We start from the raw sequence: 25,168 nt of genomic DNA on the forward strand, positions 1-25,168 counted from the left end.
CTACTTTCTGCCTTACATGGGCATAGGTGACGTCAGGGTAAGGCTATAACCTCTGTAGCACTCAGCCAATGAGGAACCAGGGGAGGGACTTGCGCACTAGGAGATAAACTGCCTGCTCTAACTGCCCCGAGTGTGCCTGTCCTTCAGACACCACCTCTTGGAAGGTTGATTAAAGCCTCGCTCCATGGTGCTCCTAGTCTCCTTGTCCCTGAGGGACAAGGTGGGTAGGCTTATTTCTAATTTATGTATGTAAGTAAAATTTGGGCCCAGTATGGCTACACAATATTGTTGGGGAAAAAAATCTTCTTCTGCCATATTGGCATGGATTGTTGGAGTTTGGGAGCAAACGGTCAAGGAAGAATTCTTGAGATGTCTCCGGTGCAAAAAGGGTGATGTTATTAAAGCACGGGGACAGGACCCATGGGCAGAAAGAGCTGCACTGGGGTTGTGAAGAGTATCTGATTATATACTTTTGTGGTAGAGCCCCTCCCTAAGGAATGGGGTGAAAACCTCAAGACAGGGGAAGGCAACCTGGCTATGTACACATGAGCTACCTTCCTCACAACTCTGTAACAGACCGGCCATTCAGACTGTATGTTACCATATATGGGAGACAAAGGAGCAAAAATTGTATAAAAGGCAACCCCTTGATGTGCTCGGGGCTCAGGCTTTTGGCGTCTTAGCCCGCTGAGCCCGTGCAAGCACAAATAAAGTTGCTTTCTGGAAAGAAAAGTCCCGACTCTCTGTGTGTGACTGGCCACTACACTTTCAAGTTGGGAGGGGTTTAGGGATAGGGTAAGTCTCTAAGGAATTTGGAAGCAAGGTTTCCAGGACCTTGAGGGGCTAGCTGCTGTTAGGATAAGGTCATTTACTACTGTCTGTAAAATCTTAATCATGAGACCCTTAAATGTATATCAGAGGTGGATGTTTGGAGGATGATTGTTAACATATATCTTGAGGGGATAGAGACAAAGGAAGTTTCCAAAGGGATTTTCATAGGTTAAAGTCGACTTACAGGATCCTGGAGGTCGGGCTAGTGTTAAGCTAAAGTTGTCTCTTGCCTCTAGGGGAGTATTAACATCCAGGCAGCTAAGCTCCTTGAGGAAGGTCACGCTGCCTGTCTCAAGTACTTTTCAGTGGGCTGTAAGTCGTAAGGAAGTTTAATTTTTCTTTTTCCTTTGCTGTCCCCATCATTGTGGTCCTTCTAGCTTGACTTAATCAAATTGACACGAGACAGATTAACAGGAGAAAATCACATTTAAAAGGTGTATGTATGGGGAGTCCAGATATGCATGAAATTCCAAAGACAATGAGGCCACAGGAAGCTTGTGTGAGCTAAGGAAAAAGGTAGGGGCCTGAGGTAAGAGGACACTTTGGAAAAACAAGGTTGTCCTATTATGCAGATGAATTCCAAGCAAAGAGTAGCCTGTGTTAATACTTCTCTTCCTGATGCAGTTCTTCTTTCCAATATAAATTTAGGCAGTTATGGGGGAAGCACAGAGCTTTTCCTCCATCTGTTGGGTTTTTATTACTTTCAACTCAAAATAATCTTTATGCCAAAGTGGCACATTTTGGGGCAGCCTGCCCTGGGCCCGTATGATGTTAATGAATGGCATTTTACCAAAGTATACCTGTTTACTCCCTATTCCGTATGATATATTCATGCACTACATATGAGTAGTATGATTACATTTACATATAAGAAATTGGAAGGGATGCTTCTATTCTAGAATGAAAAACTATAAAATTCTCAAAAATTATCTCCATCTCAATTTGGGAATTCCTGATTATGGAGCAGTAGCAGCTTGCCCGTAACTTGGTAGCATTAATCATCCAAGAGCCATGCTGTGGGAGACCAGTAAGGCTTGCTACACAAATGGTCAAGGTCCTGCACAGAAAACCACAACAAGGAGATCAACCTTTAAAGATGAATTTTCCTAACAAGGATTTTTATTGTAAACTGCCACGAACATGTACTGTGAGGAAAAGCACTTACGTAACTACTTTTGCTAATTAGACCCTAACAAAACACTACTTTTAACAAATCCCCAAATCCATTATCACCCTTAACCAATGGCATGTGGGCAACCCTGTCTTTTCTGTTGCCAAAGTGACTTCCTACAGATGAGGGAGCCAAAGGCAAGCTGAGGACAAATCACAAGCTAACAACCTCCTAGCAACCTCCCTCCCTGGCAGGTGGGATGCGTGTGACATTCCTCAGGCACTCCTGGCTACCCAAGAACAAAGGAAAGGGGAAAACAAATGGTTAACTGATAGAGATCAGTCGTGCAGGACAAGAGTCTCCATCAGTTTGCAACTGTCTTAATGATTCACAAGAAAAAGGCAACCTTATCAGTAGCCTAACCTCCAGAAACCTATATACTCAGTTTCCTGGATCCCTAACATCACCCTCCCCTCCATAGTGATGTGGGGAACAAAGGCAAGAAGAAAATGTAGATAAAATTAAAATTCACTTAGGGCTTGCAGCCCACTGACAAACAGACAGATAGAGTAGAACATTTCTCTAGAAATTCCCTACTGTCTTAATGTTAATGCCTTACTGGAGAGAAAAACCACCTTAGCTTCACAATAGCTAGACCTCCAGTATCTTATGAGTCCTCTTTAGCATATGAAAGTCCTTCAGGAAAACTCCCTTTTGCCTTGACCTCCCCCAACTCCATAGTTTATAATCAGTCACTCCTCACAACCCCAGTGCAGCTCTTTCTGCCCACGGGTCCTGTCCCATGCCTTAATAAAATCACCTTTTTGCACCAAAGACGTCTCAAGAATTCTTTCTTGGCCGTCGGCTCCAGACCCTCCCTCCCCCCACCCCCACTCCAAAACCTCATCACTACTTCTTTTTATTCCAAGTTTGTCTGAGACAGGGAAAGTCTGCTGTCCATAGTCATTTGTGACAGCTCTCTTCACCTTCAAAATTGTCCCGTTTAGATAATAAAATTTATCACACTTCTTAAAAAAAAATTTTTTTTTAACATTTATTTATTTTTGAGACAGAGAGAGACAGAGCATGAACGGGGGAGGGTCAGAGACAGGGAGACACAGAATGTGAAATAGGCTCCAGGCTCTGAGCTGTCAGCACAGAGCCCGATGCGGGGCTCGAACTCACGGACCGGGAGATCATGACCTGAGCCGAAGTCGGCTGCTTAACCAACTGAGCCACCCAGGCGTCCCTTTATCACACTTTTAACACTACCTACTTTTCATAGCTACCATTTGTTGCATGCCCGCTATGCACCAGACAACTTTTATTATTTTATTTTATTATTTTTTTTTTAATTTTTTTTTTCAACGTTTTTAATTTATTTTTGGGACAGAGAGAGACAGAGCATGAACGGGGGAAGGGCAGAGAGAGAGGGAGACACAGAATCAGAAACAGGCTCCAGGCTCCGAGCCATCAGCCCAGAGCCTGACGCGGGGCTCGAACTCACAGACCGCGAGATCGTGACCTGGCTGAAGTCGGACGCTTAACCGACTGCGCCACCCAGGCGCCCCTCTTATTATTTTATTAAAAAACATAAAAATCCCCATATGTAGTGATTGTCCCCGTTTGATGGCTAAGGAAATTGAGGCTCAGAAATATTAGGAAGCTTTCCTAAAATTACACAACTAGTATTTACGGAGCCGGGACTCAAACTCAGGTCACTATCCTAACTTCAGCCTTTGTGAAAGGCAAGCAGACAAGAAAAATCATCTAAAACATCACTAACTGTGTACAGAAAAGTCCAAAAGCACTACCTGCATTTCACTAATGCAGCTGTTTTCAAATGGTGGCCCATAGATGCCTAACAGCCTCCCAAATCTTTTCATGGGGTCATGGAGATAAAACATATTGTTATATTAATACTAACATGTTATTTGCCTCTTCTGTGTTGACACTTGAACTTCTGGTGCAAAAGTATTTGTGCGCCTATGATGAGATTCTACCTTACACCCACGAGGTGTAATTTTTAAATTTTTAAAAATGAAAAATAGGGCACTTGGCTGGCTTAGTCAGTAGAGCATGCAACTCTTGATCTCACGGTCGTGAGTTTGGGCCCCATGTTAGGTGTAGACATTACTTTTATGTATGTGTGTATGTACGTGTGTACGTATATATGTATGTATTTATTTATTTAATATAATCTATTGTCAAGTTAGCTAACATACAGTGTATACAGTGTGCTCTTGGTTTTGGGAGGTAGATTCCCGTGAGTCCTCACTTACATACAACACTCAGTGCTCATCCCAACAAGCGCCCTCCTCAAAGCCCATCACCCATTTTCCCCTCTCCTCTACCCGCCCTCCCCATCAACCCTCAGTTTCTTCTCTGTATTTAGGAGTCTCTTATGGTTTTTTTTAAACAACAAAATGGAAAATCACAAGTCTGGTGAGGATGTGAAGAAATTGGACCCCTCATACATTGCTGATGGGAATGTGAAAGTGGTGTAGCTGACATGGAAAACAGTATGAAAGTTCCTCAAAAAGTTAAACGTAGAATTGCCAAGTGACTCACCAACGCTACCCCTACATATATTCCCAAAAGAGATGACAATAGATGTTCGAACAAAAACTTGTACAAAATGTTCATGGCAGCATTATTCACAGTAGCTGAAAGGTGTCAACAACCCAAACGTCCATCAACTGATGAATGTATAAAATTGTGGTATATTCATGCAATAGAATATTATTCGGCCATAAAAAGGATGGGGAGCCTGGGTGTCTCGGTCAGTTAAGCGTCTGATTTCAACTCGTGTCATAATCTCACAGTTTGTGAGTTCAAGCCCCACATCGGGCTCTGCACTGACAACTCAGAGCCTGGAGCCTGCTTCGGATTCTGTGTCTCCCTCTCTCTCTGCCCTTCCCCAGCTTGTGCTCTCTCTCTCTCTCTTTCTCTCTCCTCAAAGATAAATAAATAGGCATTTTTAAAAAAATGAATGATATATTGATATATGCTAAATAATATGGATGAACCTTGAAAATCTTGTGTTAAGTGAAAGAAGCCAGACACAAAAGTCACATAGTATCTGATTCCATTTACATAAAATGTCCAGACTAGGCAAAGCCATAAAGACAGAAAGCAGATTCGTGGTTGTCAGGGGCTGGGGTGGAAAGAGGAAGGAGAATAACTGCTTAATGCATATAGGATTTTCTTTGGCGGTAATGAGAATATTCTGTAACTACAGAGTGGTGGTGATTGTATAACATTGTGAAAGTACTGACCGCTATTTTAAAATGGCTAAATGGTGATTTTTATGTTTTTTTTTAATTAATTAATTAATTTGTTTATGTTTAAAGTAAACTCTACCCCAACCTGGGGCTGGAACTGACAGCCTTGAGACAACAGTCACATATTCTACCAGGTGAGCCAGCCAGATGCCCCATGAATTTTATAGTTTAAAATATTTTACCACAATAAAAAAATAGGAGCAAAAAGTAATCATAGGTAAAACTGCTGGTGTCTTAGCACAAACCAAGGCAGGGGTACCGAAGTATCATTGCCATTTTTATAGTTGCACACTCACAGCAAATAAATAAATGATTTTAAAGCCATTTTTACTTAAGAATGTGCTTAATGAAGCAGTAAACGTTACTAACTTTATGAAATCTTACCCAGTGAGTATACATCTTTTTCATATATATAAATAGAAATTTAAAAAATTTAAATTTTATATATAACATATATACTTATACATAATTTAAATATAATAATATATAATAGAATTTATATATATTTCTATATAGCTATCTATAAATATACATGTTAATATATAAATAAGTATATATTACATAGAACATAAATTATATGCTACATTTAATATATAAATATAAGCATATTTTATATACTTTCATGTAAATTATTATGTACAAAAATTGTAATACCTAGAGCAACGATTATAAAAGCTGTATAAAGAGGTACGCTCAAAAACATTATAGATAAACGGATAGATGGATGAATGTTCAATGTCATTAGTCATTAGGAAACTGCAAATTAAAACCACAGTGACAGACCACTGCACACTTATCAGAGTGGCTAAAATAAAAAATAGTGACAAGTGAAAGAAATCACTCTGAAAAGGCTACATCCTTTATGGTTTCAACTACATGACATTCTGGAAAAGGCAAAGCTATGGAGACAGTAGAAAGATTAATGGTTGCCAGGGGTTAAGTGGAGGGAGGGATGAATAAATACGTAGAGCACAGAGGGATTTTTCAGGTGGTGAAACTACCCTGCAGGAGAATGGATACATGTCATCTATACATTTGTCCAAACTCACGGGATATATATCACCAACAGTGAACCCTAATGTAAAGTATGGACTTTGGTCCATACTTTGGTCAATGTAGGTTCACTGATCGCAATAAACTTACCACCGTAGTGATGCTGAGTGTGGAAGACGCTGTGGGCGTGGGGGGAAAGAGGTATATGGGAACTCTGTACTCTCTGCTCAGTTTTGCTGTGAATCTAGAAGTACTTTAAAAAGAATAGGCTATGTAAAAAAAAAAAAAAAAAAAAAAAAGATAGTGACAACACCAAAAACTCGTGAAGATGCAGAGAAACTGGATTCCTCACATGCTGCTTTTGAAAATGGAAAATGGCACAGCCGCTCTGCAAATCAGTCTGGCCGTGTCTTAAAAAACTAAACATGCAGCTACCATATGACCCAGCAATTGCTATCCTGGGCATGTATCCCAGAGAAATGAAGACTTATGTCTACATAAAACCCGTACAGGGCACCTGGGTGGCTCAGTCGGTTAAGTGTCTGACTCTTTTTTTGTTTTTTAATGTTTACTTATTTTCAGAGAGAGAGAGAGAGAGCACAAGCTGGGGAGGGGCAGAGAGGGAGACAGAGGATCTGAAGCAGCCTCTGCGCTGACAGCAGCGAGCCCGATGAGGGGCTCGAACTCATGAACCATGAGATCCCAACTGAGCCACCCAGGCACCCCAAGCGTCCAACTCTTCATTTCAGCTCAAGTCACCATCTTACGGTTTGTGACGTTGAGCCCCACGTGGGGCTCTGTGCTAACAGTGCAGAGCCTGCTTGGGATTCTCTCTCCCTCTCTCTCTGCACCCCACCGTCATAGACTCTGGGTCTAGAGTTCTTTCTCGTCTAGCAAGAAAGCAAGACACAGGATTAAATGCAAGAGATGGCTAATGTCCGGGAGAAGACAAGAGCCCCGAGTTAGGGTCCTTGTTACATGTTTATTAGGATCAGAAGGCTTACAAACATGGTGATGGACGTGCACAAAGAGACAATAAATCTGTGAACATTAACTCACAGGCGTGAGGGAAAGAGGGTTTTCAAGATATACAGTGTTAGGGGTTTAGGTCAATATAAAACAAAATCCTGGCGCCAGGCAGACGGTTAACAGCAGACCTGAGGAGCTGTGTCTGTTTATCTTAGCTAGCCTAGGGGATAGGACAGATAAGGCTTGCTACCTCAGGGTCAACAAGGCAACTTTCTTCTACTAATTAGCTCCGCTCTGGGCAACTTCTACCCACAGCGGTCTATAGCGCTGTTTACCTGCTTACCTAATTTGGTCCCTCCTTCCCGTGAAAGCAGCTTTCTGGTATAGTACTAAATTGGGGGCCATTTCTGGGGGCCTGGGTGGCTCAGTCGCTGGTTAAGCATCAGATCACGATCTTCGGCTCAGGTCACGATCTCATGGTTTCTGAGTTTGAGCCCCGCATGGAGCCCTGCATCGGGCTCCGTGCTGTCAGTTTGGAGCATGGAGCTTGCTTCTGATTCTGTGTCTTCCTCTCTCCCTGCTCCTCCCCAGCTCACGCTCTGTCTCTCAAAATGTGAATAAATGTTACATTGGGGGGCGTTTCCATCCTGAATACCTAATCTTGTTTACCCCATATACCTTTGTATTACCCCATATACCTTTGTATTGGGGCCTTTGCCCTGCCGTCTCTATACCTGTTTACCTCATCTTGTTTATCCAAACTTGGATGTGAGCCTCCTATGGCTTTGTAATTCTTTACGCCTTGTTAACCCGTCAGCACAGGCTCAGGAATTCCTAAGCTTATTCCCACACACCCCCTCAAAATAAACAAATAAGCATTAATAAGACAACAACAACCCTGTGCATGCATGTTTATAGCAGCTTTATTTGTAATAGCCCCAAACTGGCAACAACCTAGAAGTCCTTCAACAAGTAAATGGTTACATTGTGCTGAGTCCACACCATGAACACTACTTGGTGATAAAAAGGAACAAACTCTTGAACATACAACCTAGATGAAGGTACAGAGAATTATGCTGAGTTTAAAAAAAAAAAAAAAGCAATGCCCAAAGGTTCTATAATGTATGGTTCTGTTAGTATAACATTTTTTTAAATGACAAAATTGCAGAAACAGAGAACAGACCAATGGTTACCAGGGGTTAAGCAGCAGGTAGGGACAATCAGGAGATGGAGTGGCTATTTGAAGGCAACTTGAGGGATTCCTGTGGCAATGAAGATGTTCCGTATTTTGACTGTATCAATGTCAATATCCTGGTAAGTATTGCAAGATGTTCCCATTGAGGGAAACTGCGAGATGGGTACAGGGATCTCTCCCTATTTTTTTTTTTTTTTTTAACAACGGCATGTGAATCTACAATTATTTCAAAGTAAAATTTGAATTAAAACAATTGACTGAAGTGAGCCTGTCACTACAAGGAAGACAGTATTTATTGTCAGTGATAAGATTTAAGCTTTCGAGCAACAATCTGAATCTTGGGAGATTTGCCTTTGCCACCACAAGTGTCAGCTTCCCGAGGATTAACGACTTTTTTAATACGATCGTTAGTGATATTAACTAACGTTATGTTTTGATATCATACAATGAAATGTGCCAAAGATTGTATGTGCCGCATAACTTAGTGAACCAGTAAGGTATTTTCTAAATGATCAATACACAGTAGTACAAAGTCATGCATAGATGAACGATCCATTTAATATACACGACAGACTGGTGGATGATACTGAACCGAGTATAAAAGTTCATTCATGCCATTTCAGGTGCCAGTTACAACTAACCTTTAAGAAATTACCATTTGTCAAGTTTTAATAAAGTATTCACAAAGAATATGCACAATTACCTGAAAAGATATTTAAATACACCTCCCTTTTCAACTACATATCTGTGTGAGGTTAGACTTGCTTTATATCCTTCAGTGAAAATAATATATCACAATAGACTGAATGCAGACACATAATGTGAAAATTTAGCTATTTTCTATTAATCCAGACATTAGAGATTTGCAAAAAAGTATAAAACACTATCCCTTCTTTTGCTAAATTTTCTTGTTTTGAAAAATAGTTATTTTTCATAAAAATATTATATCCTAACATGTAAACATTAGGCTTATTATTTCTTAATGATTAACAAATACCTAGTTTTAAGTTTTTCTGACTTGGATTTCTAATAGAGGAAGTACTAATGAATGTGATGCTCACAAACAGAAGCTCTTTGGGGCTCTCAATAACTTTTAAGAATGTAAAGGCTCCTGGGACGCCTGGATGGCTCAGTTAAGCATCCAACTCTTGATTTCAGCTCAGGTCAAGATCTCGAGGTTCATGACTTCCAGCCCCACTTCGGGCTCTTCACTGACAGCACAGAGCCTGCTTGGATTATCTCTCTCCCTCTCTCTGCCCTTCCCTCCCTGTCAAAATAAATAAATAAACATCAAAAAGCAGAAGAGGGCTCCTGGGTGGCTCAGTCGGTTAATCATTTAACTCCTGATTTAGGCTCAGGTCATGATCTCATGGTTTGTGAGTTTGAACCCCTAGTCAGGCTTTGTGCTGACAACTCAGAGCTTGGAGCCTGCTTTGGATTTTATGTCTCCTTCTCTCTCTGCCCCATCCCCACTCACACTCTGTCCCTCTCTTTCTCAAAAATAAATAATAAAACATTAAAAAAATTTTTTCTAAAAAGGAGAAGAAGAATATAGACGCTCTTGAGATCCAGAACTTGGAGAACCCACTGTTCTAGGAGTCAAAAGTTTTCTTGTTGATCACAGTTGCATGTTCAAACAAATTCTAAACCCAGCTCACATACTGAAGGGCCAATGTAAGAAAACAAGAGAGTGGTGAGCTTTGGCAAGAGGGAAAGAGAGCTGCCTTACCACCCCTCCCTATCCTGGGACAGGACGACACAGAAATGTTGAGGTTGCACATGGAAGATCATTCCCATCGGGTGTTTCCAGTGGGTTCCTAGGCAATCACTCATGAGGCCACTACACTTGCCCCCCCTCCCCCCGGGAATGATCAGGAATTTGGAAAGCTATCTCTTGTTTGTTGTGCTCCTTTTTGTGGATATTATTATACTTCCAGAGGAGCCTGAGTTAATTCCCCTCTTTGAAAAACAAAAACACAAACATGTCACCAGTTAGACTTTTAACAAAATAGTGATTTATAGTATGTCCAGCTATTTACAGAGAAGATCCATTTACAGAAGAACAAGACAGTTGTAATATATTCTAGGTGAAATCCATGATGAAGAATCCTTTGTAATTTCATTTGCTGGCCATATTGTTGAGTTAATCTTCAAAATGCATGCTGCTAAAAAGGGAAAGAGCAATTGATGATTTAATTTTTAAATTTAAAGACTGCCATTTAAATGAATCACAAGTCTAATTTTTAAATGAAGTGCCATCAACTGGCTCCTGGCATCCGCCCAGCTGGTGGACTGCCCCAGCCTAGTCTCCAGGCAGACGCACTGGCCTGGCCTGCTCATATAATTCAGATACTAAAACATTAAGAGGAGCACACAGTGCAGCCTCAGAAAGAAGGACATTCTGTTTGGAGACCTAAACTAGATCTGGAGGTTCTGTTATCAGTGAATTCACTGTAGAAATGCCTAGACTGAGGAAAATATAATTTGGTTTCTTGCTCTTGGGAATACGGTGGTCAGGGGTGTGTGTGTTTGTGTGTGTGTGTGTGTGTGTGTGTGTGTGTGTGTGTGTGTTTACTTAATGGCCCTACCATGACCAAATTACTCTGATAATTTTCCCCTTTCTTGATTTAACTTCCTTCTTTCTTTCTCTTCTCTTTATCATTTTCTTTAACTCCTTCCAGTTTTTGCTTCATAAATCCGCCCTTATAATAGCATTTATATTTTCCAGTTTCCAAAAGAATAGCATGGTGGTCCTATCCACCAGCTGCTGTCCTCTCTTTTCTAACCACGACTCTAATTTTCACGTGCATCCCTACTGGCCCAGTGTACCATGCCTGCAGGTGCAGCTTCCACCACGTTGGCCTACTAGGTCATTGGCCAATCTGTCCCTTCTATCTTGAGTCATAAAGTAAGCTGGAAATACATGTCTGAAAAGCAAACACAGCAAAACACCTGTATACATTTTAAGTACTTTTCTAATAAGCTTGTGAAATAATCAGGCCATTGCTTTACTATTAGCTTTAAACACTTCCTGACGTTGAGGAAATGTGACAGCCATGTATAGAATAAAACTGTATGCTTTCTGTTCCTTATCATTGTCCATCTTTTACCTAACTTTGCAAATTTAGTGTCTCAATACCAGTTTTTCCATTCAAAAAGTCATAGTCTTAAAACAGTATGCCTTCAATAACCATTTTTCTGGTTATGGGGCAACCCCCATCCAATGGCTGTTGATGAGGGAGAGTACAACAGCCTGGCCCCCTTGCCTAAATTCAGGACACTATCCCAGCTCCAGAGACCCTCGTAGCAGGGCCGAGGCCTCAAGTGCAAGGTCACCACAGTGCAATCTCACCCTCTGCCCTGTCCCGCTTCTCTCACTCTGTTACTCCTTTACTCTGTGTTGCCGGGAGCACTGTCTCCCAGGGAATCCAATCTGAGACCTTCAAGAGGCTATTGACATTTTAGAGACCTTCTGAGGCAAGACTTTAAACCCTCTACTTGAAAATCTGGACTCACTTCGGTGGCTCAGTCGGTTAAGCATCTGACTTCGGCTCAGGTCATGATCTCACGGTTCATGGGTTCAAGCCCCACATTGGGCTCTGTGCTGACAGCTCAGAGCCTGGAGCCTGCTTCAGATTCTGTGTCTCCCTTTCTCTCTCTGCCACTCACCTGCTCATGCTCTCTCTATCTCAAAAATGAATAAACATTAAAAAAATTTTTTAAAACATCTGGCCTCAAGGTTAGTTACTGCACATGAAGCCAGAATGAACTGGAACATTTTTTTAATGGAAAAGCATCAAACATGCCAGCACTCCCTTCCAACAAACCTGAGCTCAATCACCCCTGAAATACCTTTAGAACAAAAAACACTTATCACCTGTCACCTCTAACAGGAAGGTTGGAACTTATGGCAAAATCAGTTTTGCCTCTCAGAAGGGTCACAGACCCTCATCCCAGAAAAAATGTACAACCAGACACAATTTTAGATACAAGTCCAGGAGGATATAAACTCCTCCCCCAAAGCCTTCATGGACTCCAAGAACCGTTGACTTATAGCGAAGGTAACAGGAATGTATAGTTTCAAAGCTGTTATCCAACATAGGGAATAAAGAGATTTTTTTTTTTTAAAGTATGTAAGAAAGTCCTAATTCTTCTGCATATGATTTCATCAGTAGGTTTTGAATAACCAAATACCAGGCTCAACTTACATTTTCCAGAGTCATGTCTGTTGTATTTGAAGTTGTCCTCCTACGATATCTCTTCCTGGTACAATAGACACTGACGAGGGTGACTATCAGCATCAGGGCAAACACAGCAACGGTAGAAGATGCAGCAATGACAATGGTATCCTGGGTGGAGCCTCTCCTCTCGCACCTTTCGCCCAGGAACCACCAGTCTTCCCCTGACAGACACCTGCACGTCGGAACGTGACCCAGAGTTATGAGTTGATATTTCAGTCTGAAAATCTTCGCCATTAAGGGTGCGGCTCAACATTCGGGTCATTGGCATATGGAACTCAACTGGAGGGGAATGGATAGACTAGCTCCAGAGGGCCAGGCAAGGCCAGTGGTAAGGACATGGAATCACTGCTCATCTGGTACTCAAAATAGTGGCTCTGAGGTAGGAAAGGAAGGTGGTGTAGGTAACGGAGAAAATTTGGTTCTCAGTGTTTCAGTCCCTTAACCTCCCCCCTGTACCTCTTGGCCAAACTCATCCCAGAATTTCTGAGAACAATCTCCATCTAAAAAATAGTGACAGTCACACTTTACCACCCAAGACTGTTGTGAGGACTTAATAAGGTCTATAACACATGAGGACTTTTTCAGGCAATTACAATACAATGTACTATTTCTTCATAAATAATTTTATTCTTCTTGTGGCTATCCAAAGTCCCAAATGGAGACCAAAAAATAAATATCCCATGAATGGCTTTGAGATGAGAATCAACTGATTTCGCTCACAGAAAATATCAGTATCTAACCCCATATTGTGTAAATGATAACATTTCTAACAGGAGAATGGGGAGATCTTGTCCACATGACCCCTTACCTGCACTCGGCCTTGCCATTTCGGACAACGCAGATGCCGTCGTTCTCACATTTGAAGTTTGTGCAGAGGTCATTGATGTTAGAGGTTGGGATTGGTGGAATTTGTGTAGAATTAAGGTGGGATATGTCTAAGGAGGGCAGAGGGAGAGCATGGACGGACATCAGTTTGACTTTAACAAGGATTTGATCCTTAAGTTTCAAAATAGATGCTTAGGTTTCCCAGCCAGTAAAATAATTAATAGGTAGAAATCTAGATACAGACAGGAACTGGACCAGCCTTTGGGGTCATCAACTGAACCACATGCTTACCTGAGCTTGGGTTTGCTTGAGCTAGAAAGGGTCTAAGCTCTTATAATCCACCCTCAAGGGACAGACATGAAGACAAAGCACAGAAATGCAAGGTGACTGATGGGCTTGCCCAAGGTCACAGGATTCTTGCTCAGGGAGAGCAAGTTGGTGGATATCTGACACAAGCTACCAGGCCCCCCTAACAATCAGGGCTCTGATGCTTGTAGTGTTTTCTATTGCTTCTCATCCAAACAGTGTTGAACCGAGGTGATGAATATGTGACTTTTTCTCTGCTACATAAAAGTAGCAGTTGTTTGTCCCTCAACAAAGTTGTTCTTTTTTTTAAAATTTTTAATGACTTTATTTATTTATTTTTTAACATTTATTCATTTTTTTGAGAGACAGAGTGCTAGTGGGGGAGGGGCAGAGGGAGACACAGAATCCAAAGCAGGTTCCAGGCTCCGACCTGTTAGCACAGAGCCTGACGCAGGGGTCGAACTCATGAACTGTGAGATCATGACCTGACCTGAAGTTGGATGCCCAACCGACTGAGCCACCCAGGCACCCCAAAGATTTTATTTTTTTAATGTTAATTTATTTTTGAGAGAGTGTAAGTGGCAGAGGGACAGAAAGAGAGGAGGACAGAGGATCTGAAGTGGGCTCTGTGCCCACAGCAGTAAGCCTGATACAGGGCTCGAACTCACAAACCGTGAGATCATGACCTGAGCCAAAGTTGGAAGCTCAACCAACTCAGCCACCCAGAGGTGCCCCTAAAAGATTTTATTTTTAAGTAACCTCTATATCCAACATGGGGCTTGAACTTACAACTCCAAGATCGAGCGTTGTATGCTCTACCAACTGAGCCAGCTAGACACCCTGCAACAAAGTTATTATTGAATAATTTTTTCCAAGAAGTATCATCTAGATTTACTCTAATTGACACTGACATAAAAATTTCATGGGTTTTGGGGCAGCTGAGTGGCTCAGTCAATTAAGCATCCAACTCTTCTTTTTTTTTTTATGTTTATTTATTTATTTATTTAAAGAGTACTCATGTGGGCAGGGGTGGGGCAGAGAGAGGGAGAGAGAGAGAGAGAGAGAGAATCCCAAGAGTCTCCACATTCTCACAACTGTGAGATCATGACCTGAGCCGAAATCAAGAGTCAGATGCTCAACTGACAGAACCACCCAGGTGCCTCTACTATCCAACTCTTGGTACCAGCTCAGGTCATGAATCTCACAGTCGTGAGATAAAGCCCTGCATTGGGCTCCATGCTGAGTGTGGAGCCAGCTTGGAATTCTCTCTTTCCCTCTCTCTGTGCCCCTCTCCCTGCTTATGCTCGCACGCTCTCTCTCTTAAATAAACTAAAAAAAGATTTCATGGATTTTAATTGCACCACCTTTCATCACAAACAAGATTCTGATTTACAGAGCTGTAAGAGGGTCTTTAATAGTAAATGACTTTAAATTGTGCTACATGAAACACAGAAACCACCAGTATTCCTGAAAAATGTATTTACTAGCTGCCGTGGGTAAGAAATTTAAAAGACAATAGATTAATGCTATTACTGACAAAATATATATGTGTATGCTTATATATGATACATAAAATATACATTTGTGTGCTCATATATATGTATATATGTATGAATATATATTTTAAAGACACAATAGAGACAGTTCATTTCCAGTTTCATTTCATGTGCTTGTGTGATATTTCTATTTCTGGAATCTTAGAGTATAATTTAGGGTATAGTAGCTATACTTTAACTTGTTTCTAGAGAAAATTTCTGTCCTAATTTTCCATTGCTCCATGTAGTGGTAATTAAATTCTATCCTGGAATGGTCACTGTTTTTATTTAAATTACTTTCCTATTGTTAATAATTTATGCCAGAAAGAAAAACTCCCACTCATGCCCATTTACTCCTATACCTAAAAATGGGACCCAGAAGAACGCAGTCAATAATCAATGGCCACGACGACAACAACAAAAATAGCTTGTATAAAACTATTTTTGCTGACATACCTTCCACGGTCAGTAGGATATAAACATCATCTCCTTTTATAAAATCTCTGCTTTTCAGCCTCTTGTAGGTTATAAAGGCAGCGGTTCCAAAGCCCATACCTCTTCTAAACTCCGTTCCATTAGGGAAAAAAGCCACTAATCCCACTTTGGATGGCCTGTCCCAAAAATAGTTTCCATTATCTGAAAAAGCAATTTATATTAATGGATTGTGTTTAGCATCATCATAGCTTTTTGTGGTAGGAAAGAACGGGCAATGTGAAACGCAATTAGGATAGAGCTCAAAATAATTAAATGATGCTATTGACCTGTGATGTATTCTCTGGCAAGTCACTGAAGCTTGTTCATTTATACTGTCCTAAAGAAAATGAGATTGCTAGTAAGGAGGAGCACATTCTGGAATCTGAGTGGAGAGATACCAAAATTTTCCTAGATGCGGTATCACACGTATACTTCCTGACCAGTATAGAAACTCCCTCCCCATTAAAATAATTTCTCAGTTGCCTCGAGTCATAGGTGTTCCTTTTAACGAAGTTGAATCAATACGTTTCTGAGAGAGGTTTTTTTTATTGTATTTTTTAAGTAATCTCTACAATGTGGGGTTCAAACTCATGACCACGAGATTAAGAGTCACATGCTCTACCGACTGAGCCAGCCAGGTGTCCCGAGAGAGTTTTGAATATTAACATAGCACAATTCATCTCATTAACTGAATTATTCACCTAACAGCAAAGTCCTTCTAGAAGACAGTGAGAAGCACTGCTTCTGGGGAAAGGTGATGACCCAACCAACTTTGAGCCATTTTCAATGTCATTCAGGCAAAATGCTTTGGGAAAAAAAAAAGTGAAGAAATCTGAGCATCAAGTTCCTGCAATCCTCTTTGTGAATATTTTTTTTTTTCCTAACAAATTAATGGTTTTCCTTTTTCCTATGTCACACAGGTCCATTTTTTTTTTCATATATAGAATTCAGATTTGGCAATAATAGTCACCTTGCCATAATTTCATTTTTTATTAGGCTTCCAGAAGGCAAAGGATTATTAAAATTAGAAATGTGATCATTGCCTTCTGGGAGCTGTTCCTTTTTGAGACTGAAAAGATGGGGAATGATGTCACCATTGGCGAGCCCTCCAGAATTCTTTAGTAAGAAATTATGATCCATTCTCACAGCCTTCCCAACACTCCAGGAGCTCAACGTCTTTCCTCTCATCAGAAACCATCCCCTTCTACAAGAGCTGAATTTTGTTTGACAGTCCCAGTGGCAAGGGGTGGTTACTATTACTGCCCCAGTTTTCCTGCTGAGGAAACTGAGGCTCCAAAAGACTATTTAATCAACATCACATAGCTAATGAGAAGCAAACCTTGGATTTTAACCGAGGCATGCCAGACTGCAAGACCAACACTCCTTGGACAACTGGAATTCAGGTATGATCAATTGCCAGGAATAGTCAGTGTCTTCTCTATTTTTCAGAGACAGTGCCTCTTGACATTCTTCACAATGGCCTGCCTGGGGTACTCTGTCCACACCTGCTGAAGCCCTTCCCTTCAATGTCTTGTGTTCCTAAAATCTGGGGCTCAGAAATCCCTAAGTACCTGACTGTGCAGTCTCTCATTCCCAAATTGTCCGTCCCTCCTAGACAAATGACCGTGTATTAGCAGTAAAGGAAATAAGTCACGAACCGGTGGTCATAAATGGGTCTGTAGTTATACTCCGCTGGTTGGACATACGCTGTCGAATGTCAGGATTTTGATCCAAGAGTGTCATCGTGGCTTGTTGCCAAGGACATGGCCATTGTAATTGATCATCATTGGCTCCAGAGATCAAGTGGAAATATATTCCTGCGTTAGTCGAATGATTCAGATTCAACTGAATCTGGAAGGCATAACCTTTAGAAGAATAAAATGGAGGGCTATATATGGTTTCATTCAAGCTGCCAATAATCTGTGTGAAATTCTTTATATGCCAGATATGATGAGGGCACTGTGTTTCTGAAAGATTGATGTCATCAAGAGACAGGCCACCCAATGATGCACCAGTGCCTCTGACCCCTCCAAACACCACTCTAAATTTGTTGGTCACTTTCAGTGTCACATGGTAAAGCTGCCAGCTTCCAATGGGTATATCTGCAAAAGAGACATTATTATTTCAAAGAAGACAAAGGACTACGAATCATGCGCAAATCAACATTAGAGTTTTAACCTTCGCAGGACAGATTATCATCCTAGAGCTATTGGTTCCTACAGGTCTGCAGTGTGTTTTTCTCACTTCTCCAGCCCAAGCCCATTCACTTCAAGGCATTTCTGTGGGGTCAAACTGCTCCCTGGAATATCTGGATGTTTATCTGCTTGTTTCTCAGGTAGTCACCTGTGTCCAGCGAAGGGTAAGCAAACACCAACATCTAACTTATGAGTATTCCATGCCCTAAATAGGAGTTGTCTCTCATTATATGTTAGTTAAAACTGATATCTACACTGTGCCCAGGATTCCTGGGATACTGAACCAAAGCCTTATTTAACGTATTTATAGTTTGACTGAAATACTTCCTTCACATGCCCAACTTTCAGTCAGTGTTTTGGCAGTATTACACAGAAATCCACCCAACCCTAGAAAGCCCACACCCACAATTGAGTCCTTAGATCATTTACCAGTGACTCAACCTTATAAATATTTATCTAGTATTTGATAGCATCAGCCTTCTCCCCGGTGCATACTTCCCCCTTCGCTATCATCCCCTACCCTTAGCTAGCAGCACAGGCTATGTTATCTTGTCTTATTTTCTTACATCACATGCCCAAATAAGGAGCGATACATTTAAAAAATTTCAGAAGCCCCCAAGTAGAGAAAACAGCTCAGGAATTCATGTCGAACTGGTAGTTCACACGATGACTTCAAACTTAAACGTACTGGCACTTAATGTGAAGCACAATTATGTGAAAATAAGACAGAAATATCCAAATTACAGAAAATGCTATTGTCCATGGATATACTCTGGATTGAACAAAAATCTTTCACGAGAGATTCCACTTCATTAGTATCAGTACTGTTCATTTAAATTCTGTTAAATTCTTTCTCATAAGCAAGTTTCTTAAGTACCCTTTGTGCTATTGATCATTAGTGATAACACCCACCCACAGATTGTTAATGGAAAGGATTAAATATATACTATATATAATGTGTATATATATATGTGGTATTATATATGGAATTGTACAGTATATATAATTACATTATATATGTACAGCATGTGATATACACATATATGTATATGTTTATATAAAATGATATTAAGACCTTATTGTAGGTGTTCACAAAAGAAAGTATCATCTGTGTTGCAGATTGTTTCCCATTGTTAAATGGGAGGAAAATGGTATGACACATAGCATAATGTAGATCGATTTTATAATAGGTTTTACTCAATTCATTCAAACCAAGTGGTCAATATGTGGAGAGACAGTGATAGAGTTGGCAGCCCACGGCCCCTCCCTTCCTGAAATTTCTTAACCATCTGCTTTTAAAGTTGGTCAACATGACCCATCTCTCTGCCACATGATTGGAATGAGTGTTGCTTTCTCTTCGCTCAGGAATTACTCTAGAAGTTGCACTTAACCCAAATCATAACAATTAGAATTCTTCACTGGGTTTTTTTTTTTTTTTTTTCAAGCTAGAAATTAGAGGAAGTGTCCCTTTTCCAGGCTAATGGCACATTTGATTAACTGTAAGCTGGGAAGTAAAATACCCAAAGCACCAGTTTTGTGGACCGGGCCCATCTGACATAACATGAGAGGTCTCCAACCATGTTCAGGGACAGGTCCAGTCCTGCCCGAGGCCAGTTCCTTCCTCGTCCATCCCACAATTCGTTTACATTCAGTAATTCTTCCCATTTTGGCTAGTTTTCATTATATTTGTATTACGAGCCAAGAACTGACCTCCTCAGTGCCAGAGACTTAAAGAATTAAGATGGCCTTATCTGGACTCAGACAATAAGAATGTCAATATTGTACCTTTTATTTCTTCCACAAGCGTTAGAGTACCATTCACGTGGTCTGCAGAATACTTCCTGATGTAGATGTTCAGTTGGTCGTTTTCACTTCCACTGTTATATAAATAAAACTGCAAGCACTGAAATCCTCTTTTAGGGTAGAATGTTCTACTTTCCAGTACTGCTGTGGCCCCCACACTTACAGAGCTACTGTTGAAATGCATGAAGAAACCAGAACCTGTTATGAAAACAAAAGCAGAATTGAGAGAAAACAGATACTAGATATAGGAATGCACGTCTTGTGGGCACAGTAGTTCCCCTCAGTACCCGCTGTGTGTAAAACACTATATTGGGCATTTAAATGAAGCTCCAGGAGCAGGCAGTTTCGAAAAGAGACATTAGGCCACCTTTTCCATACTATAGCTTTCAAAATCAGAAAAAAGCGTCACCTCCTTGGTCTAGTCTCTCTCTCTCTTTCTCTCTCTCTCTCTCTCTCTCTCTCCTTCTCCCTCCCTCCTTTCTTTTCTCCTTCCTCTGGCCTATGGAGGACCACTACCCACTATCCAAATCTGCATTTGATTTGATTTGATTTGATTTTTTAACATTTTTATTTATTTTTTGAGAGACAGGGAGAGACAGAGCTCAAGGGGGCGAGGGGCAGAGAGCGAGAAGGAGACACAGTATCTGAAGCAGGCTCCAGGCTCTGAGCAAGCGGTCAGCACAGAGCCTGATGTGGGGCTCGAACCCACAAACTGTGAGATCATGACCCAAGCTGAAGTCAGACGCTTAACCGACTGAACCACCCAGGTACCCCTGCATTTTATTTTATTTTTAGTGTTTATTTATTTTGAGAGAGAGACAGAAAGAGTGTGAACATGAGTGTGGGAGGGACAGAGAGAGAGGGAGAGAGAATCCCAAGCAGGCTCATGCTGTCAGAGTAGAGCCCAATGCAGGGCTTGATCCCACAAATGGTGAGATCACAACCTGAGCTGAAATCAAGAGTCAGACAACCAACTGAGCCACCCAAGTGCCCCCTAATCTGCATTTTAAAAGAAAATTGTATTTTTATTGATGTATATTTGACATATAGCATGGTGCAAATTTAAGGTGTATAAGATGTTAATTTGACACATTTATATATTATAAGATGACTGCTACTGTAGCAATAATTAACAACCCCTAACATGTCACATAATTATTATTCCTTTTTTGTTGTAAGAATAATTAAGTTCCAGTTGTTAATAATGATTAGCATATAATATTCCTGTCTATAGTCACGACACTGTGCATTAGATTTCCAGGGCTTATTATTACTGATTGCAAGTTTGTACCCTTAACATCTGTCTTCTCCGCCGTCCCCCCCACCGCACCCCACCATCCTCCAAGAAAGAAAAAGAAAAACACTTTTTGCTGTTAGGGACCTCAACCACTGCCTAGACTGGCTGAGCTCTCATGCAATGACCCTAAGTTTTGAAGTCTAGTTTTACATCTTTATTGCCAGAAGTGAGCAAATAAATAAAAATTGAGTACTTGTAGCCAAATAAATGACCATTTAATTTAAAACAAAATTATTATGGAAAAGGATACTCATCTGAAAAAAATTAAATCAATTGTACTTTGACTCTTCATTTTAAGGATTCTTGTAACAGGAGCATGTAATCACAACCAGCTGGAATTCTGAAAGTGATTAATTCACAACATTGTGCCGTTGACTGCAAAGTATCTTGTATCTGGCAAGCTTTGAGAAAACCACCCCACTGCCCTATAGATAAGAGTCTTTCCAGGAGATACTGTCCCCTCCTGCTGTGGGCACGTATAGGTAGAGAGGCTTCACAGAGCCCAATTCTGAATCACAGAAAGACAAGTCAGAGAGTAAAAGCAAAGAAATGAACCATGTCCTTACAAGGCACAGAACTGTTTCCTTAGTAGCAACTAAATGGGTTATCATTAATAGTTCAGATAGAAATTAGAGACAAAATCCCAGTCTTTCATGGCCAAGGAAAAGACTGGAGCCACCAAGTGTAAAATCTAGAAGTATCTCACTCCTGTTACCTTTGCACTGGCCCATGTTGGAGTGATCGCTCTCTGGGCCCCTGGGGACCTGGGAAGTCCGTTGCCAGTCAGCACTATCACCTGAACTTTGAATCATACCGCACACGTTTTCCAGTTCAAAGTTGCACGAGTCCAGAAAGCTCAAGGAAGAGGCTACAAAAGCAAAAACAAACAAACAAACAAACAAACCACACACACACACACACACACACACACACACACACAGTTATTGACACTCCTACAACATGATAATCTAGGTAATAAAAACTGTCATGGAAGTACTGGGAATGCCAGGATGGCGTTAAAGGGAACACCTCGCTGATTCTGGAACGTGAGTCTACACTCTTCTCGTTATCCAGATTATTAAACAGCAACCCAGATTATAAAATCCCATTGATATGATGGCTCCTTCTTTAAAAATCGACATGGGGCATGTTACTATAGGACCCAATTTGTTTGTAGAGCTAAAGGCCAGAACTTCTAAGAAGAAAAATATTGCTTCCCAGGTATGGATTGGGATTTGGGTGTTTATATGTTTGTTATTTTTTTTTAATATCAAACTTCAACTATAAAAACTATAATTATCAATTATCAAACCATAATTGCAGAAAAGCCAGCAATGCCGGACAAAATGGCACGGCACGTCATTTTCCCCTCCATGACAGAGAGACACAGAAAACATTTCAAAGAACCTGCCACATACAGCAATTATACAGTCGATTCAACTTTAAGAGATCATAGTCGCTGAAATCCATTCGCTGGCCGATCACATCCATGAAGTCTGAGATTCGTGTTACAATTGTTGGTTCTGTTCCATTTTGGAAAGCCGTCTTACTGTAGTGCATTACTGACGTGTAGTCATAGGGAACATTCAAAGAGTCTGATTCTTGGTCATCGTAGGTGTTAAAATTGTGCTCTCTGCCTAAATGTTAAATTTAAAAAGATCTTTAATTACTCGATGTTCACAAAATTATAGCTTACCTTACTCTAGGCTTCCATCACTGCCCAAGATTGGACATTAGCATTTAGTGTAAGGTTCTAAGAACTTCTATTAGAAAGGTAGATTCTAAAAGGTGTTATCGACACAGTCAAGATCATTGGCAGGTGCTCGTGGGAGGGTGGGGCACCCAAAGCAGATGGAGGTGGAGGTAAGAGGACGTTGGGAAGTGTGGTGGGAAGGGACCTCGGAATGATAATACAGGCAGGAGTCCTTAGAAAGAACTGACGTACTCAAGGATTTCACGGTTACTGGAACACGTGTGCAAGTTTTTAAAACGAATACATTCAGAGAAGATACCTGGTTGTTTAGCATCACACTGATGAGCGTCTGGTTGCAACTTGAAATGGGATGATTTAGGGGAAACAGTGAGGTGGAACTGATCTCCAAAGCTTATAGATGTGTTATCAAATCTGGACAGAAGTTTCTGTCAAAGACCCAGGGAATCTTAAAGAGTGAGATGATGGATTGAAGCTAAGCACTTGTCTTGCTCCAGAAATCTTGTAGTCCACTGCTGTGCCTTACCTCAGTTGAGATCACCAGACAGCAATATCACTGAGCTGTGATGTTCAGGGGTCTCAGTACCGAGCAACCCCCACAATGCCTCATAGGACAGCAATACCACTCCCTCCACCATACCCTCTGCAGGCAGGACAGATGGGGACACTAAGCGTCCTTGTGGAAAACATGAGCTTCAGTTGTACAATGTTATTAAGACATTTCTGACTTGGACTAGAAAGTCCCAAAAAGTTCCGGCTCATCAATTGCTGCAGTGTTTCCCAGTATGGGCTCCATAGAACAACAAACACAAATACTCAAAAAAAAAAAAAAAAAAAAAAAAAAAAAAAGGCGATGATCAAGTCAGTTCGGGAAATGCTTCTTATTTGGAGATTTACAATATGTGTTACTCTAATGGAGACTCTGAACAGTAAAGCGGTATCAGTAACTCAAGTTTAATGTATTTTAACCTAGGATTTCCCAAACTAATTGGACTGCGGATCTCTTTCCGCACACATCTGGGAGCATTTTGTGGGACAGCACTCCCTAAAAATGTGTTTTGGGAAACACCAGTTTCTTAGATCCCGTCCAGCTCCAATGCACCAGGGGTCTGGGGTATCAGTGCCCCAACAACCTTCAGGCACGTGAACTCATGCACGTGAAGTAAAGCATCACTTCAGTTTTCCCATTATTAACGGTCGGCAGGAGATAGCACATGCTTAGAAATTCAGTTTGTGGCCCAAAATGTAAGAAAACAAAAGAAATGTACCTGACAGAATCCTGTCCCACATTATCATGACGTAGTCATCCCGATCGGAACGAGACTGCTCATGCCAGAACCCCAGGGCGTGGAGGAACTCGTGTTGAACTGTCGCTATTCTGTCACAGTTCTCCCCGATGGAGAGTTCTTGCTTCCCAACATGCATGTTGCCCACTGAAGACCAGCAGCTTACAGGAGAGTTCACGGGACAGAGGGAGAGAGTGTTCTCACCATGCAGGCCGAGGCCTCGGGGCACAATCCCCAGTGCCCGGTCCTCTCATTTAACCCACCTACATCCTTCACTCTTTTATCAGGACACTGCCTCCCTCTCATAACCTCACAGATCACATGATTTTTGGAGAAGTGGTCCTGCCACCAAATATTACACGGGAGCAAGGCATCCCCCGATCAACCGAGTCCTGATTTTTTTCTAGAAATGTCCAAGTTTTTCACATGGTCCTTGGTATGTTGATGACCACTCATAAAGTTTTATAGGTGTAGAAACCACATGGAATTGCCAAGCCCCAGGCAAATAATACTCAGTGTAACTCAAGCAGTAAGTGTAGTTAGGTTAAAATAAATTGAAATACGGGAAATCTACCCCCAAAACCAAGAGCACACTATATACAATGCATGTTAGCTAACTTGACAATAAATTATATTAAAAAAAAAAAAAAGAGCATGGACTCAGGACTTAGCCATTCCTCTAGCTGAGCCCATTTCTTCATCTGTAAAATGGGAGAGAAAACCAGTACCTATGTTGCAGGTTAGCTCTGAAGACTAAATTAGTTAATACTTATAAAACTCTTAAAATAATGCCTGGCACAATTTAGTGCTACATGTTTTGAATTACACAATCAAATAAAAAATATCCAAAGCCTTTAAAAAAGGAGAAAGAGAAAGAAAAAGAAAATAAATTGAAATACATGTGCATACACACGTTTTACTGAAAGAGGGAAATAAAACCTATGTAAACTACGAATGGTTGAAGTTCCTTAAGTTATGGGCTGGATGGCATGCAATCCCACCCTCCTTGTCTTAATGTGGGTAGTCTGGTTGCATGTGTGAAAATATTATTTTTATGGCTAGAGAAACTAGATGTAGTTTGTCTTTTACGCTCCAGCAAACAGCTAAGAAAG

General features: G+C 41.0%; 1 protein-coding gene across 1 annotated transcript in view; it reads right to left on the bottom strand.

The window, feature by feature from the left end:
• Positions 1–12,220: 12,220 nt before the first annotated feature.
• MEP1B (meprin A subunit beta) overlaps positions 12,221–25,168 on the bottom strand; it is a 46,184-nt gene continuing 33,236 nt past the window's right edge. The window contains exons 10-18 of the mRNA XM_049619560.1: positions 24,039–24,217; positions 22,478–22,696; positions 21,775–21,927; positions 19,745–19,960; positions 17,423–17,866; positions 15,747–15,926; positions 13,433–13,559; positions 12,592–12,796; positions 12,221–12,235 (exon numbers count right to left, since the gene is read on the bottom strand). Coding sequence (XP_049475517.1) covers positions 12,221–12,235; positions 12,592–12,796; positions 13,433–13,559; positions 15,747–15,926; positions 17,423–17,866; positions 19,745–19,960; positions 21,775–21,927; positions 22,478–22,696; positions 24,039–24,217 — 1,738 coding nt within the window. The remainder of the gene's footprint in view (positions 12,236–12,591; positions 12,797–13,432; positions 13,560–15,746; positions 15,927–17,422; positions 17,867–19,744; positions 19,961–21,774; positions 21,928–22,477; positions 22,697–24,038; positions 24,218–25,168) is intronic.

Source organism: Panthera uncia (assembly GCF_023721935.1).
Source record: "Panthera uncia isolate 11264 chromosome D3 unlocalized genomic scaffold, Puncia_PCG_1.0 HiC_scaffold_8, whole genome shotgun sequence".
Lineage (NCBI taxonomy): Eukaryota > Metazoa > Chordata > Mammalia > Carnivora > Felidae > Panthera > Panthera uncia.